The 17,533-nt window shown below is 40.7% G+C and overlaps 2 protein-coding genes across 2 annotated transcripts; both read right to left on the bottom strand.

Moving 5' to 3' along the window:
* Window positions 1-2,616: 2,616 nt before the first annotated feature.
* C3H6orf163 (chromosome 3 C6orf163 homolog) lies at window positions 2,617-10,816 on the bottom strand. Its single transcript, XM_026093376.2, has 5 exons — window positions 10,669-10,816; window positions 8,027-8,121; window positions 7,364-7,471; window positions 4,572-4,774; window positions 2,617-3,186 (listed from the first exon to the last, which is right to left on the bottom strand). Exons 1-5 carry the CDS (start codon window positions 10,814-10,816, stop codon window positions 2,700-2,702), a joined length of 1,041 nt encoding a protein of 346 aa, XP_025949161.1. The 3' UTR covers window positions 2,617-2,699.
* Window positions 10,817-14,000: 3,184 nt separating this feature from the next.
* Window positions 14,001-17,533, bottom strand: SMIM8 (small integral membrane protein 8). The gene is made up of 3 exons (XM_026093373.2): window positions 17,435-17,533; window positions 16,190-16,331; window positions 14,001-14,688 (listed from the first exon to the last, which is right to left on the bottom strand). The coding sequence occupies exons 2-3, from the start codon at window positions 16,307-16,309 to the stop codon at window positions 14,530-14,532; spliced, it is 279 nt and encodes a 92-aa protein (XP_025949158.1). The 5' UTR covers window positions 16,310-16,331; window positions 17,435-17,533; the 3' UTR covers window positions 14,001-14,529.

Below are 17,533 nucleotides of genomic sequence, written 5' to 3'. Positions count from 1 at the left end.
TTAGTGAGGTTAAGTTTTTGCAGACGTTTATGTCAGAAATAGTGCCAGAGCATGCCAAACATCTGTGTGAAGTATTTTATATGAATTAAACTGTTCCACAAGAAATCTGTGACTTCTCTTTTCTTCCGTTCTTAGTTTCGTAGAGTAATGGATCTCTGTGAGATGGTTTTCATTTCTTGTTTTCTGGATTTTTTTCCAAGCATGAGGAAAACAGACTGCACAGATTACGCTTTTAAAAGTTCCTCTAAACAACATGCATACAGAGAGTTTCCTTTAACATATTAGACTTTATATCACCTACCATAAAGGGAAAGACAAGCTCCTTTACACCCCTGAGCTCATACTCAAAATGCTATACAGTGGTTTCAGATTAACAAGTAACAAATGAGGTACAAAGCTTTAGAGAATATTAAGCAAAACACTATAAAAAAAAATTACACAGTGAAGGCAAATCAGACATTTAGGCAGGCTGAATCTCAGATCCAGTATTGCCACCAGAGAATCATCTGAAGCAGCCCAGGCTTCAAGAACGTATGAATAGATAAACTTGAGTTCTCCCACAGGAAAGTTGTTTTGCAGCCTTGCTGGCACACACTTTTTTCTTAGAAGGTGTCCCTCAAGCAAGCTGTGCTTTCAGAGCATGTAACTCTTGCTTGCAGAGCTAATGGACCTGGGGAAGTAGCAGCAGTTCAGTATCTAAGAACCCAAAAGATCTTGCTTGAAGCAAACACATGGCCAAACTCCCACTGCTCTGGAAGATGCAGGCTCAGCTGTATCCTCCAGCCAGCAAGGAGGAGTAAAGTATCATGAGATGCTCTCCACTCACTGGGAGGGGAGAACCTTGGCACCGTAGAGCATGAGAAGCACTTTTGGGCCAGCCAGTCTGAAAGCAGGAAGGCACGCAACGACCTTGCAAGCTGATGGTGTCATGGAAGGAGGTAGCTGGAGTCAGCACAAGGGAAACACCTGGAGTTAGGCAGCACTAACCCTTTACTCAAGAGGGCAGTGCTTTGGCCCCCAAGCAGCCTAGGGAAGGGACTGTGAGACAGCACTGGGGTGTGAAAATCCCCTGTGCAGGTGTTATAGGATCGAAGTCCAGCCTATGCAGCTTTCCCTGTGGTCTCTAGAGGGGACAGTGCTCCCTGCAAGGTCTCTTATTCTGTGTTTCACCTTACTGCTCTTTCCCACCCCCCAAAGCCTCTGACTAATTGCTCCAGGATGTCCTGGAGGTGGTCATGTCCTGCCTGGGTGTGATGCTGTCACTGGGGGAGGAGACTAGCACTGCCCTCACTGCCTATTTCCAATTGCAGCTGGTCAAGCCCACCTCCTCTAGTGAGTACAAGCAGTGGGTCCAGCATTACATTTTCCTGAGGCTACAGGACTCAGCTGCTTGCTGGAGATTGGCTAAATCCTACATCGATCTCCCAAGACTGCTAAGGATGTGGAGAAATTTAGATTTGGTCACCTAATACTCAGCTGTTTCTGTTTCCAGACAAAACATTGAATAGGAAATCCTGTCAGAGAACAGTTGATTCCCTGTTTCCTATTCCACAAATACTACATATGGCCCCACAATTATTTCTCAAAGACAGCTCGACTTTCAAGCTGCAGATTGTACATTATTAGTGTAGAAATAGTGACTCGACAAAACTCTTCTTCCTGCCTGTAGGCAGACCTATTTTTCTGCCCAGCCCTTATTGTTGAACCTTATTTTTGATGGTAGAAGACTTCACATGCATAAACATAAACTGCTTTAGAACTGTTGATAATGTAAAATATCCACAGCACTCTGGAGATTTAGAGAACCCTGCTATAAAATCTTACATGCTCTGATTCGAAATTTTATTTAATTTAAAAACTGGAAGAAAGAAAAGCATCAGAAAAAATAAGTTAATGCAACATCGATGCTTCAAATTTGGACAAAAGAGGGTGAATGGAAATTTTATCTTTGTCTTCTTTATAATAATGTGTTTTTTAAGACTGTGACTGTCAGTCAGCATTCTGTCTTTTCCTCATTCTTAAACAGAACAGAGGCCAGTTCCAGACCTGTTCTATCTCATTTTGCTCTAAGTAACGGTTCAAAAGTTATGTAATAATCCACTTGAATGGACTACAGTTTCTAAAAGAAGCATGCACTGGGTTATCTTGTATGGTTAATCACAGAAAATTATCACATAAGAGCAAAGTTATCCATTATCCTTTCTGTTTGTTTTTGAAAATTCTCATAGTGAACTGGCACAAGCAGTTATTACACCTCCAGATGACCAGACATGAATAGGCTGAGAAAAAATTAGAGTTTTTCATTAAAATGGCATTGAATAAAATCTTACCACCCTGTAAGCCTCAGAACCCAGGTCGAAGGTGTTCAGAGTCTGTGTATCTAACTGCACAGTGGAGTGTCCAGGGGCGCAGCCAACAGTCCTCACAGTCCAAGCACTGATGCTTCACTGTGAGACAGATTTTCTGAACCCTCCTCAAGAAAGAAGGGTTCAAGAATGGGATCTTCCTCAAGTGCTATATGTTCCAACCTCTGACCTAGCATTTGTAAAACAAAGATTAATGGATAATTTCTAAGCATGGCTCACCATTTAATTATTTAATATAGCAGTGATTATTTTTCTCTGTCTCTTTCTAACCACAGGCATATAATTCGGTGAACAGAAATGAATTTATTTTTTCAGCATTACCTATTTGCAATCCTATTTAACCTTTGCAGGGAATATTGCACTTCGAGTACCAGCTCTCTTATATTCTTTGTCATTCTCCTCTGTTTCTTTTGAGGTGTCTTTCTGTTGAAATGCTTTTCTGAGTGGCAGAATAAAATCTGCTTGTCCTGGAGACAGGTTAGGAAATGTGGCATCAATATACTTTTGAAGAGCTTGTCTTGTTGCTTGTATTTCAGTTTCCAGGCTGTCCTTCCGAGCTGTCATTTTTTCCAATTTTTGGATGAGAGTCTTCACTTGGTCTTCTGCTGCTTCCAGAGTAATCATCACTTTTTCCAGCTCATGATGATGTAGGGTCTCTGCTTCTTTGAGCTGTTTTTCAGTTTCACACTGATTCTTTCTTTGTGTGATACCGAGGACAATATTCATCTCCTGACTTTTTTCTTTCTTTAATTGCTGTATATTCTTATGATATAGTTCCTCAGCTAATACACCTGCTTCTTTGAGTTGGTCTGAATGCCTTCTGTTTTAAAAAGAAAAAGAAAAAAAGATTTGTAGGGAACACCTGTTATCAAAGATTATTAAAAAAACAATTCAAGTCTATTCAGGTTATTGTAAAAACTTTTCTTATTCAACTACAAATATACCTGAAATCAGAACTTGCTGTAAGACCACAGAAATTAAATAGCATAGAAGGCTACCAATGACACAGAAAAAGGTAGCTGGGTATCTAGTTGCAAAAGATTCTATTTCTGCATGTTTCTCCATGATGATATTTTTATGATGCTTGCTTCTGAATGGAAAAATGTAATGTAAAGGATTAATTTTTCACTCTTCATTTAGGCTTCTCTTTGAGCTAGCTATTAAGTACACACTTAAGTTCAAATAGATTTTGAACAATTCTGCCCCAAGTAAAAACACTGTCTTGAATTGAAATCTAAGCACTGATTTCTAGGTTACAGACAAATCTGTAATTTTAAGATGTATTGAGAAAATCTTTCCATAGCAGGTCATTAATAAAACATATAGTTTATGTTATATAGCCCAAACATTATGGGTATTGCTCACCAGATTCGGCTCAGAGACATATAAAGAACGATGTATTAGGCATCCATTAAGGCTACTGAGACAAATAGTTCAATATAGAGAAGACGATCTCTGCCCTCTGTCACTGTTCTCTCCACTTTGCTGGCAAAGTGTTATTTTTTTGCAGAACTCTGCTAACAGGAGAAGCTAAAGGGACCAGCTAAGTTTATGTGGAATGTGATTTATCTCTGTCAGAAAGGGTATGTTTTAATAGTGAAAATGAAGGTACATAATGGATCAAAACTGAAGTGTGACTCTATTCAGAAAAAAAAAATCAAACAGGAACATTCCTGAAGAATCGATCTTTTCATTGTGATACTAGTGTTATTTTGCTAGCTGTACTGTCAAAAATAAAATGTGTTCTACACATTCTTAAGGGAAAGGGTGTGTTATTATTATGAAATCAAAGCTTTTTAATTAACAAAGCTTTATACAACTAGATTCTCCCCCATCCTCCAGTTCTCCATATAAACACATTTCTTCAGGTTTTGCATAGATGTCATGAAGGGCAAAATAAGCTCATGAGATCTTTATTTTTGAATACAGTAAATCAGCCATAAAACCCAAACTTTTGGATCCTTGGTTAGATCCGTGATACTAGCATTTAGGAACAAAATATGTTTTACTTCTACATGTGGAGTCAGTGAGAGAGGGAGCCTGGAACTCTTGCTCGTCACTTCACATTTCCAAAACCAGTTTTTCTAAAGAATCTATCCATTTTTCCTAGAAGACCTGCCCCTGAGCAATGCTGCTGTTTAAGTCTGGTGGTTTTCATTAGCACAATATGTTTGCAAGCCAAGTCATAGGAAACATTCAGAGCACCTTTGCTGCCTGGCTGTTTCATTCAGTGCCACTTCCCTCTCCTGCCTTCTGGCTTCAGCTATCGCTTGCACCTTCTCTTGGGCACACTCCAGGAAGGCACGCTGAAGCCTGTGAGCCATGCGCTGCTCTACAGCTTCAACTTCTCTCTTCTGCTCATCTGCCAGGGACTGCTGCATCTCCGCCTTTGCCTTCCTCACCGCTTCCTTGAGCAATGTTAAAAGTAGATGTAAGGAGCAGTAACAACTTATTGTTCAGTTGTCTTTAAACAGTCCCCAGCAAAGGCCAGCAGAACAATAGACTTCAATAATATATTAAGGGCAATTACAGTGTCTTATTTTAGCGTCTTAGATTAAGAGTGGCCAGAACATAGTCAGCAGATCGGTATCGTATCATAACAGAAGTGACTGATGTCATCAACTGGGAATTTTGTATGGGGGTATCCATAGTAATTAACACACTCTCCTTTGTATGTTCCAAACAAAAATTTAGAACTATTTTTAAAATGCCTGTAAAAACTTTTGAGATCGCATGGTGCCAGTTCTGATAGTGAAAACAGCAATCTTAGTACCATGCTTTCCCCAAGCTTCTTAGCTGCATCCCTCTGCTTCCACACAGCCTTCCACACAACACCAGTCCCATTAAATGACTGCCTAAGGCCTTTGTGCATAGGCCTTGCTTTGCATTACTTGAGGCTTCTCTGCATCTTTGTTGTCCAGCAGACAAGGCACTAACCTCCCTGCTCTGACCTTAAAAACAGTATTGCACATCATCTGTGTTTTCCACATATGCACAAAAAGTTCCCTGATACAGCTGCACCTTTCTCCTCACAAGTTCAAATGCTTGGTGACATGTTTTTAGAGTGAGATGGATAAGAGGACATGTCCTTAATACATTTGTCAGCAAGATATTGATAGGGTTTGTAAGCGAAGATGTGACTACACTAATCTTAAGTGGTCTGGATGGACATATACATCTGTGTGATCTCAGAAAACTCAATATATCACAGTATATCTCTGTTCCCATTGTAGGCTGTGTCAAACCCATGCAAAGCCTCATCTTCCAGCAGAGCAATCCAGCCCTCTTAGCTCACTGCCCAGTGATCGAGGCTGCTTTGTCACCATTCACGGTTCTTTCCAAGACCCATGCCAAGCACATCTTCTGTGGAAGTGGCAAGATTTTATTGGGAAAGCTCCAGCTGCTTAGATCTTTGTGGGTTTTCTCATACAGGACAAGCAGAGTTACATGAGGTCTGCTGTAAATCTTTTGTATACCCACCAACGAGCCCTGTATTCTGTAGTTCTGCAGATACTGATAGTTTGCCTACTGCTGGCAAGTGGCAAAAAATAGGACTTGCCTACCAGAAGGTGAAAACCCTTTGACCATTAGTGGTGGTGGAACAGCCACATCAGCATTGCTGCAAAAAGCCATTCCTGAGGCTATCTGCTGAAAGCAATTGTTTCTGACCTAGCCTACACATGAAAACCCTTTAATCACTCGTTCAGTGACTAAACTACAAGCAGTTAGCTCACTGTTAACAAATTTCTTAAATGAACTGCAAGAAACAAGCCACCAAACCTGAAATATCTTGTAACTACTTCAGTTATATCTGCTTTTTCTTTTGTTTCGGCTGCTGAATTTCATACCTGCTCTTTAGTCCTCAGTTACTAGAGCTAATTTTATCTGTACAAATAGTGTGTGTCTACATCCTGAGCAGTCAGGTCTGCAGAAATATATAATAGGCTTATGGCAATGAAACCAATGGTTAAACAAGAGGAACTGATGTTCTACCAACTATCCTCAGCAGATGCTATGACAGCAAAAGAGAGCTTTCTTGGAAAACAGCTCCATATAATGGAATGGACTCTGCCAGAAACTTAAGACCACTGTAAACCTCACTCCTTTTTCTCTTGAAATGCCAAGCACATTGCTTTGACTGTTTGGCAGTATAAACAGATAGCTATTTAGGAACTCGTATAAAATAAAATTCCAAAGCAAAACACTCCAGCAATTCTCTGTGTGCACTTCAAAGTGGTGGGAGGCTGCAAGACTAAAGATGACAGGTGTTAGACGTACTGCTTAATGCCTGACTGAAGAGTGCTCAGATGCTGTAGTGGTAAATAAACCCTGTGAAATAGTGCAGAAAGCAAGAAGGCTCGGTTCCAGAATGCGGTTGCCTTCCTTTCTCTTTGTATGTGTCTTTGAGTCTTTTCTGAGATATTCAAAGAGCCATGTAAAGCATGTGCTGAGTATACATAGAAATAAAAAGTTAAAGTTGATGTGCTTAATTTAGAAAGATGTGTATGTTGGCATTTTTCCTTCAGCTCCATCCCACCCAGGCTGCAGGTTCAGCCAATCAGTTAAACATCTGCGTAGCTTTGATGTACACAAAACTTCAGAACAAATTTAAAGTTAAGCTTATATATTTAACTGTCCTTAAGAAATGCACTTAATCAGGTTAAGTATCTGGCTGAATTAAGGCCTTACAGCGAATTTTGCAAAAGTTAACCAAATTTCATTCAATAAGAAAATGTGAAACATTCTGAAAGTGAATTAGAAAACTAGGCAGATCAAGGTCACATCCTATCTGGCACAAGGAAAAAACCCACTGGTGTAAATCTTTCATGCCATCTGCTTCACTTGACACTAGAGTTCAAATCCCAGATGAATGAAGATCATGGATATGTGCAAACATAAAAAAATATCTATTTTTAAGGATGACAGTCTGGATTGTTGAAAAGATAATTCTGTCATGCTGGCTATTTCCACAGTAATGAAAGCAAACTAGTTCATACCCTTAATTCCTTTCCATGTTTTTGTTTAAGGTCTTGAACAAATGCATTGTGGTTAGCTGCTGCCTCTTTAAGAGCTTTCTCCACTGCATCTTCTGTGCGCATTTCGGCCTTTAAAACAAGTAATTATTTGAATACAGTTGCTAACATTCTACTAACATACTATTAAGATGAAGCAAAGGTTTTGTATCCAATAGTTCTGCTGTTTTCCATTTAAAAGTCAGAGCAAGTTAAATTTAAATGCCGAGGGCCAAATGCATTTTGGCCCATTTGACAATATTGTTACAGTGATTCCTGTTAAAATGTGGTCACATAATAGTACTGAGCCGCCACAGTTGTAACCACTATATGTATGCATAATATAAAGGGCAGCTTCAGAATCTCACAAAGCACTATGTGGAACAGCTTTACCAGCTGTTAACTTTTGTATGCTTTAGAGGGCATTTTCTGAACAGAGGTAAAATTTGTTATTAATTCAAAGTATGCTTTGTTGAGATCAGAAACTGGGGAAATCTGTGCACATACAAATCTATGAACAAAAGATCAGCTGAAATTAATGGCAGCTCCATAGCAATAACCTCAAAGTTCCTTATCCCCTCTTTATGCTACAATGAATATACCAGAGAAGCATCATCATTCAAATGACAGTAGTGTAATTTAATTTACCTGTGACCAAAGTTCGGCCTTCATTTTTTCAATACGCTCTTGTATCTCTGCTTCCTTCTTATTATGTAATTCTTGTTGAATGCTTGCTCCAATCTCTGTTCAATCAACATAAATGTATCATGCACAGCAAACAACTAGAATGCAGAAAATTGTAAGTCTCCCAACCCTTTTGCTTAGTTCCATAGCTAAGTTAAAAAACAAAAAGCTAAACAAGTATGAATCCTTATTTCACTTATATTTACATATAGGTACACATAAATATTATTGCTTATGCAATTCGATAAATGTAATGGTACATGTTGGACTTGAAAAAGAGCCCTATCCATGGAGTTAAGGTGTGATCCATGAAAAGACTCAGGTGTCTGCCACAGGAATTAAGAGTTAAATTATTTTTTGTAAGGTGCAAATTTGAACCTTCAAAGCTGAAGAAGGTAATGAACCCAGGTCTCTCACCTTCTACGCAGGGTTGAAAAATAGGGGGGCATTACAGGAGTCACTCCTGACTCCTCATTCCCACTGCACAAACAATAGGTCACTTCTGAGCTTTCTTGGGAATGATTTGTCCAGTTCTGCCTGCGACTGCACCCCGCTGCAGCTCTGGGAATACTTTTGCTCCCCCTAAGATGCTATGGGTGAGAGAGGGCCACCTTTGGCTCCCTGGGCCCTACAGCCTTCCAAGGCTTTCAGCAAGGTGTCTTGCCCCAAGGTACCCCTAGATGCTTTCATGCCACTTTTGGGGCACACAGCAAATATTCTTGGGTGGCTAAGGTAGAATATAGTAGGTATTTGGAGGAGAGCATACACATAAAAAACAATTCCCTGGTCTCCATGCTGCTGTGCACTGTCTGGGGCCCAAGGAAGGCCCAGGCTGGCGCGACGGGAGGGCAGCTAATCCCTTCCGAAAAGAGCGGCTGAAGCAGTGTGGCAGTAAGCCATGCAGTGCCACAGGGCCTCGTCCAGGGGTCGCTCCCTGGAGCAGATGCCATTAGAGATGTGGATGCAGTCTAAACAAAATCCTGGCGGCACCATCTCTTCTCGTGGAAATGCTGTGGAAGTAAATAGATTGCCCTGCTGAGGTGTTTGGATGGCCTTCGCACCAGCGGTGGCCCAGAAGAGGAGAAGCCACTGCAGAGAGAGGTGGGCAGAGATGCCTTTCTACAGCCTAAAAACCCCATGCAAGAGTGGAATTTCAGATCCCTCCCCTCACCTTTTCTACCCAGTGGCTTCCTGCCTAGCCTGAGCACTGCTTCAGATCCTTAACTATTCCCTGCAGGGCTGAAGGGTCATGTATTCTCACTCAGCATTATTAGGAAAATGAAAAAGGAATACAGCCTCAAGACAGCTAACTTGACATAGCTACTGGAGGATTAAGTCCCCTTCTATCACTCCAGGTTTCTTCCTCCTCCACATGGGAGGACAAAGTCCGTTCATGGAGCTAACCTGGATGAAGTTCATGGGAAGGGACAGCAGGACGGGACAAAGGGGTGAACAGATTTAAATAAGCAAAATAAACGGAAGTCTACTGTGCATAAGCCTTAACCACAAACATTTTGTACCCTGACCGAGTAAGCTTGTCCCCAGTCCATTATATTAAGTAAAGAGAAAATAATTTAAAGGGAGGCTTTCTAAGGCTTTCTGAATGTGTCTTACCTTGTTTATGCCAACAAAGTCCTGAGGCTTTGTGTTATGAGATGCATACAGCATTCATCCTCTTACTGTGCTTTCAATAGCCTTGATATTGTTTAAAATAGAAACCAAACACACCCCTCTTGCAAGGAGCGTTAATTAAAATGCACAGTGTGATTTCAACAGAACTTCATACTGCTGATCAGAAACCTCTATGATAATTAGGCATAGCACATAAAGTTACTTCATACTCCTGCTAGATCCTCAAACATGTGAATGCTGCCATATGTTTTCCTTCATCATTTAAGTTACAACTGTGGTAGGCTAGAAAAACCAAACCTCAGCTTTGCAAAGTGTTTATATCAGTATGTCATATCACTCTTCAGAGCAGTTTGTCAGCTGTTTGTTTAGCCTTTTCCCACAATGAAGGTACTATGTTTAAATTATTTTTTTAAAGTTATGCTCAACACAGCTGTAACATAGAGACTTGAGATGGTAATTGTGCTAAAATTAACACAGAAAGAAAAACTTACTTTCTTGATCCCAAGGCTACTGATACCAAAGGAAAACTCTGCTGACTTAAATACAGTTTGTACCAGGCCCTGGCAGAGTTTCAAGATAAGGTCACTGGCCAGGATCAGACAGGAGAGGGTAGGATTCAGGATAAAGTATCCCAGCTGGGTCCTGCTGCAGGATGAGGGGATGCTGCTCACAAATTTTATTCCAGTCTACTTCTTTGCAATCTACATGAGCCTTAGAAAACATTTGCTAACATTCTCACAGCTAATTCTCTTTCGCACTTCAGCACATGCAAATCTGAATGCCGTCATGTGCTATAGGGTAGCTGGCCCTGTCCCCCCACTGAATGTGCAGGATTTGTTAATATTCAGAAGGCAAGTGCAGTTTGTTCTTACCGAAATGTGAATGCCTTCACGACCCTCAAAAAAAGAGGGATAGAGCAGCCTTTTGAGTATTCCTAAATCTCAAATTGCACGGAAAGGATTTCAGAAACTTACCCAGTATATCCTGATGAGTGTAATACCGTGTTTTGAAAGGCTTATACTCCCGAATCAGATCGAAAGTAGCAGGGGAAGGTGGTGGTGATATTATTTTTGAACAGAGAGCACAGCAAACAAAGGAGTCGAAATCTGGATTTCTAATCATTGTGGTATTCTAGTCTTTTTCTGTAACACAGTTACTAAAATGTCAGAACTATATTCTGGATAGATCTCTTGCTTGCAGGCAAACTGCTTATTGTTGCTACAGAAAACAGGCAAGCCAGTGCAGAGAGAAAAATCATTAATCATTATTTTTTACCATGTTATCTAAAATGCTTGCCTTTGGATTAAGATTCATACATGCTGACAACTCAGTCACATGCTGCAGGCAGATGATGAGGGAGGTTTATATAAACTGACCCCTTTCAGCCTTAGTCCAACTTCCTACATGGCAACTGTTACTAGGCAGGACTAGCTTTGCTCACAAAGAACTTTCCCCGATAATAGAGGTAAGCAGCATCGCAGCAGGCTTTGGGGGTTTACTGCCTTTTTTTTGCTGAATGTCAATAATTCCTATTCAAGGCATGTAGTCTACGGAGATTTTAAGAACAGGGCAATAGCTACTGTTTCAGGTATTTGAATCACAGCATTTTGTAGCTGTTGTTGGTAAAGACGTGTATGCCAGCACAGATAATGAGGAATTGGCAAAAAGCTGAAAAAAGTCCCTGCCCAGGAAATCATTTTGACTTACAGTTCCTGTCAAGCCAGCTATCATTCATCATAAACTTTTATTACTATACTGAAAATGAAATTGAGAGAAGCAGGATAAAATAAATTGTACTGGTGGTGTTTGCTTATCCTCTGTATGCATAAGGGGAGCTCTGCTTCCAGAGTCCAATGAACAAGTTTTGTTATTGACATAGTTTTGTCTGGGTGGGGATTTTTGCTTTAATCTCAACACACACAGTTTTTATGTGTTAAAGATCAGGTACTTAAAACAACAAATTCCAGTATTAGTACTTTAGTGTCCATTAATTTACTACATTCTTCTCTGCATTTGCATTTGTATTATATTTGAGCATAATCTTTTTATATATAATTTCTGTAGCATTAAGAGAGCTACCTGTGCAGCAGTTCCCACAAATAAATATGGAGAATCTTAAAAATAAGAACAAGTGTAAACATTCACTCTTCCTTCAGCCAGGACTGTTCTGGATTAGTCTGGTCAATGAGACATTACTCCATCCAACAGATAACAGGCCCCATCTCAGACATACTTTTTTTATGAAGTCCCATGGATACGTGCATCACCTAGGCTCTGCCCAGATTAATCCTAGACCTTTTTCCTTCCCTTCCCCTTTTTTCCCCAGTAACTTCCAGATCCATATTCACTTCACAAAACATAATTCGACATTTAAGAACCCAAACCCCACATCATTCCCAAATATGTGAAAATGACTGATTGGGCTTGCTCATTTTGAAGCATCTGCTCGTATCAGGATCAATGCATTTATAAAAAAAACAGGTTACTTGCATGTAGCACTGTTTTTGGCATCATTTAGTCAAATCCACGCAAATATAGAAGTCTCAGGCTTTTTAATGAACTGAAGAATACGGAGCTAAAATCCCGCATAACCCTTCTTAAAAGAAAAGATTAATTCTGAAGATCCTTCATATCCTATGAAACAAAATATATCCTTTGGGATATACAGAGCATCTGATGATTCTGAGTGTTTTATTAATTAAGCTGAAAATTGTTTCACCTCTCAAAACGCAGTCTCTTGCAAGCTTTTAGATTTGCCCCAAGACTCTGCTGTTGTGAGGCATCTAGGCTCACAGAGGGGAATATGCTTTAAAGGCTGTGAAAACGCTGCTATTTATTTGATACAGTTCCATCAAAGCTCGCCTCCATTCTCAAGAGGAAGGTGGCCAAACCAAGGCCCAGCTGAATTTTGGGTAAAGGTAACTATAAAACATGGACAGGAGGAAAATCACAGGTTCAAAACACAGGATTTAGAGGGACATGCAGAGAAATCCCATTGAGCAACTGCTGTCCCTTAAGGCAGTCATTCCAAAGCCACCTTCTTCATCCTCTGGATAACAAAACCCCAAACAATTCTGAGAGCTGCAGAGCAGAGCAGATGCCCTTCACACATTCTTCCTTCTTGGGCTAAAGAGGTTGTTCAACTTCTTGGGGGCATTTAATGGAGGTGTAAATATGAGGAGGTGAATGGAAAAATGCAGCCAGAATATTGCAGGGTCTTTGGTGGAAAAAAGAGCACAGCCTGGTATGCACCCTCTCACCATGTCTCAGAGTTTGGCTGTTGGGATACTGTCTAGGAAATGCTCGACACACAGAAGCAGCTGGAAATGCTCACTCACAGGATAAGGTCTCAGTGCTGGAATAGGAAATTACCCACCTGCACGGTTTGCTCAAGGCAAAGCGAAGCAGGAAGGCTTATGTGCGGACCACCTCACGCACTACGTAAATGCCACAACATCCAGTTGCCCCCTGCCATGCTCACAGCCAGGGGGTCACCTCCAACCCACATGCAGAAACTGAGCTTGTTCACGCTGATGAATTCTTTTCCCTCTGTGGCCATAAGAACCTGATGATTTTAGACTTTCCATCTTTAATTTGAGTTCAGTGACTTATAATAAATTAATGCAACAGAGAGAAATGTAGTTTTTGAAATGCAACTTACAAACAAAAAGTTACATGAGTACAGGAATTAACAACGCTTGATTTCTTACGAATTTGAATCTTCTCCTATTTGTGCCTTTTCTCTTTCAAAATCACAGATTTTTTTGCTTAGCCCTTATGGCACTATCCATTACACCCCAGAACTTTTTCATGCCCCTAGTCTGCAGCACTCTAATAACACCAGGTCCCATACTTTTTATCCTCTGGTATTACCGACCCCCTCCCCAGCACTCTATTTTTGGTTGTGCTGACCAGACACAAACACCATGCAATCTCTGGCTAACCTGGAGTTATACACGCTGATTGGCGAGCTGATACCAGGATGTTCACTGGTCTGCTGTCTCATGCCAAAGAGGACAGGTGATGGCTGAGTTCTTCCTGCCTTTCTCTTGGCAGGAGCACTTACTTAACTTTTTCTCCTCTATCTGGATACTTACTTTTTAACAAAACTTGTTGGGATGTATTCTTGTTTGAAATTTTTCCAATTCAACTGAAGTTAAATAAAAGGTTCAAATGCTTTGATGAGAGTTGAGACAACTGATAAATACATAGATAAAGTAATTGCACAAGTCTCATTTCCTCAGGAAGTCAGAGAAAAAGTAGTTCAAAAGAGTAAGAAAGGATGTCCAATAATAGTCAGGAATAATCCAAGGATCATTTTGGTCTGTATTTTACAATTTCCTTCATTAAATAAAACCCTTCAGCAACTTTTTTATCAGATCTAACATTACCTTAAAAATATTTTACTTGCAAAATTGTAATTGTCAACTTTCAACAGAACAAGAGGTCAACTTTATCTTTTCACAGACAATGTAATATACCTCCTGTTTAAAAAATAATAGACAAACCCTTGTTTTCACCTTAATCAAACAGAGGAATGAGTTGAACTATCATATACATTTCTATGGGCATTTACCAGTCTAGTCTGCACATCAGTCAATTGTGTCTCTTCTGACATGTTGTGAAGATCCCAGGCAACAATTCTTAAAATCACTTTACTGTTTGTATATATCTTAATTACCATTTATTTTTAGATGCATGAAATTTATAATGGAACATAAATTGGATTAAATGGCAAGGGAGACATTTATCCATTATTTCAATGGACAGAGAAAGAAATAGTAGTTGCCTTGAAAAACTCTGTGATTGATTTGCAGATTTCCTTCCTTCCTCCTTCAGTCCCACTTGGAAGTTTTCCTCCGCATATATCTGGACCCTTCACTGTCAATTGCTTCATAGAGGTCCTTTTTATTCCCTACTGTTGCATGCAGATAACCAAGGTAGGCCACGCAGAGGGTAATTCCTACAAGTCCGAATGCCATCACAGGTTTGTTCTGTCAAAAATAAAAGATTAATATGCATTTGTACTCAAAACTTTTTCTCCTTCATCACAAACATTGTATTTTTCAGTCTTAGATTAGAGAGTGAACAGTAGTCTATTTCGACATTTGCAAAAATCATCACTGCCTTTTTGGTAGACTGATCCAAATGACTTTGATAAGCAGCAAGAAAGGAGACCTGACTTTGTGACTGCAAAAGGAGTTCCCTCTGAAAAGGAGGGCTCTCCTTTTTTGGAGACAGAACATCATATTGCCTAGTGTGCTGTCCTTTGCTGGTCACAAATGCTGTCTGAGCATGTTTGAACTGGCCAAAACCCATTATAACAGGTAGCTGTTACAAATTTCTAGAAAAATTCATCTTCATGTACTACTGGGACAATGCACTATGCTCCTGCCAAGTAACTTTATTTCTCTGAAACAAATCATATATTGTTGTCACAAAGTCAACATTTATTATATACACAGAATTTGACACAGTCTTGCTGATACCACTGAGTTCTGTAGGTGTAAATAAAATGAGAGTATCACCAATTTAATTATAAAAGCAAATATTGTAACAAAGAATATTGGCTGATATGTTTAAATCACACTGCTATCCTATATAAAACTCCATTTAAAGTACTCTGCCATGTCACCCTCCTTCATCACAATTTAAAAAAAACTATGAATCAGGAATGGTAGGCAAATATTGCCTCAATATTTTTCTATTAACTTTTTGCTTTTTGAGCTACCACCTTATGAATGTTAAGAGACTATTGGTGCCAGAGCTAACAATACTGGTGGGTTTTCTAACAGCATGGAATCAGGTACCTCAGATCAATGAAATGTGCTGAATAACTTATACTACCTGCTATCAAGCACGATGAAACTCATTTTTTACAGCTATTAAATTAACTTATTTAATAAACAAGACAATAATTGTACATACATGCATATATAAAGAGACAGATAGACAGACAGACAGACAGAGACAGAGCATGAGTGAGCAAGCACGCTGCAGTTCTGTAAAAGATACAAGGAAGTTCACCAAAATTTTTACAGGTTCCTAAAACTTTGGGTATATTAAGGAGAGAGAGACAGAGAGAAAAAGAAAAATCTCCAAAATATTTAAAAGCTACCAAAAAATCCCATTCTTTATTATTAAAGAAGATGCATTTTAGAATTCATTCCCTTTTAAACATTTAAGAGGACTCCTATTACTCAACCCGTCAAATCACAAGGACAATATGCCTGTAAGCAGTCTTTCTGAAAGTAATCCAATTAGACAGAAAAGAATCAGACAATATAATGGTGGAATAAAAAATGGATATAAACAATATAATGTTCTGGGCACTTAACAATCAGACTGGAAAAAAACAAAAATATTTTTAGTTACACTACTAGGTGGTTTGCATAACAAGATATGGTTATATAATGCACACAGAATTGTAATTATTATTTTAAAGCAACCATGCCTCTCTAAGCATATTTAGGTACTCTTGAATGAGCTTCTTACAGGTTTAATGAAAAGCTCTGGGTTCACAGCTCGGAAGAGTGTGGTTGTTCGAACACCCCTCAATCCTGGAATTCTCTCTTTGGGTGTTTCATTTTCATTTGGAGGTTTGGTGGAAGACATTTTAATTAATTCTGAATACTTCCTAAAAACAAAATGAAAAATAGAGGTCATTTTCTTCAAACAAACAAACAAAGTACATTCAGTTAATCTGTGTTGACACTCAGCTTTTGTTCTTCCACCATGAATTTGTGTATATAACAACTATTGCCTTTGGTGTTATCTAACTTCTCCACTTTAAGCACACTGGTTTTCACATCTTCTCAATTTTGTGCATTCTAAAATGAACCTTTGCAGATGGAGATCTTTACAGAGCAAATGTAAGCCTACTGATATGGGCTTGTTTTTCTTACTTGCATTTGGCTGATGCTTAAGCTGTCTGTGGACCTAACAGCAGTCTACACTGCTGAACAAACAACGCCACAAGAAACGTACCAGAGCACATTCTTTTTTTTTTTTAATCTTAGATATGACAGGGCAGCCCACGCCCCATGGTAGTGTGGTCACTGCCCCCATAGTTGTCCCGAACTTCAATCTCATTTTCATGCAAGAGGAACACATCACACAAAAGAGATGCCCACACAAACGAGATGCCACCTGAACGACCGTGAACCAAACCAGTCTTTGGTTAACGGTGCTGACTTGGGTGCAGAGGAGAAAGAGGGCGCCGCTGTGCAGGGCCCTAGGCACAGCAGGGAGATCAGGTCAGCACCAAGGTCGGCCAAAGGCGACCAGGGAGGTCAGGTCAGCACCAAGGTCGGTCAAAGGGGACCACATGGGCACAAGGTGCTTCAGGCTTAGGGCAGCCCACCACCATACATGAAGCGTAAATGCACAGCAACTCGGCCTGGCTCCGTTGTCCTGCCCTTGAGCAGAAACAAGCCTAAGACAGAAGGCAGAAACCCTCCACCTGAGCCGGGGGCTCGGCAGCAGGGGAACTCCCTGTGGGCTGCCGCTTCCCTCCAGGCGCCGCTCGCGGCTTTACGCTTGGGAGGAGGCGGGCAGCTTTCCAGGGAACAAGCTGGGGCCGGTGTGGAGGGCCCGAACGAGCCACGACGCGCAAGGCCCGCGAGGAGCCACCAACGGCTCCGCGGGCCGGTAGCGGGGGGGGAACAGGGGAACCGTTAACGCTCCGCGCCAGCGCGCGCAGCCACCCGCCGCCGCACTCCGCTCCCCGCCGCCACTCACCCGCGCCGCGAGCCGAGCCTCAGGCTGGCGGCGCAGGGGGCGGGGCGGCTACTCGCGCGCCTCCTGCCGGGCGGAGGCCGCTGGCGCCGCAGCGGGGCG

This window comes from Dromaius novaehollandiae, chromosome 3 (assembly GCF_036370855.1).
Source record: "Dromaius novaehollandiae isolate bDroNov1 chromosome 3, bDroNov1.hap1, whole genome shotgun sequence".
In the NCBI taxonomy this organism is placed as follows: domain Eukaryota; kingdom Metazoa; phylum Chordata; class Aves; order Casuariiformes; family Dromaiidae; genus Dromaius; species Dromaius novaehollandiae.
Note: the sequence above shows the minus strand (reverse complement) of the source record. Positions and strands in the feature narration are given on the sequence as shown.

Excerpts from the sequence above, each read along its gene's own strand:
- C3H6orf163 (XM_026093376.2), bottom strand. The coding sequence starts at position 10,816 with ATGATTAGAAATCCAGATTTCGACTCCTTTGTTTGCTGTGCTCTCTGT. Across the intron at positions 8,122-10,668 it reads CACTCATCAGGATATACTGG|AGATTGGAGCAAGCATTCAA; the intron begins GTAAGTTTCTGA and ends TTGATTGAACAG. Across the intron at positions 3,187-4,571 it reads GAAACAGCCAGGCAGCAAAG|AAGGCATTCAGACCAACTCA; the intron begins GTGCTCTGAATG and ends TTTTTAAAACAG.
- SMIM8 (XM_026093373.2), bottom strand. The coding sequence starts at position 16,309 with ATGTCTTCCACCAAACCTCCAAATGAAAATGAAACACCCAAAGAGAGA. Across the intron at positions 14,689-16,189 it reads CAGAGCTTTTCATTAAACCT|AACAAACCTGTGATGGCATT; the intron begins GTAAGAAGCTCA and ends TATTTTTGACAG.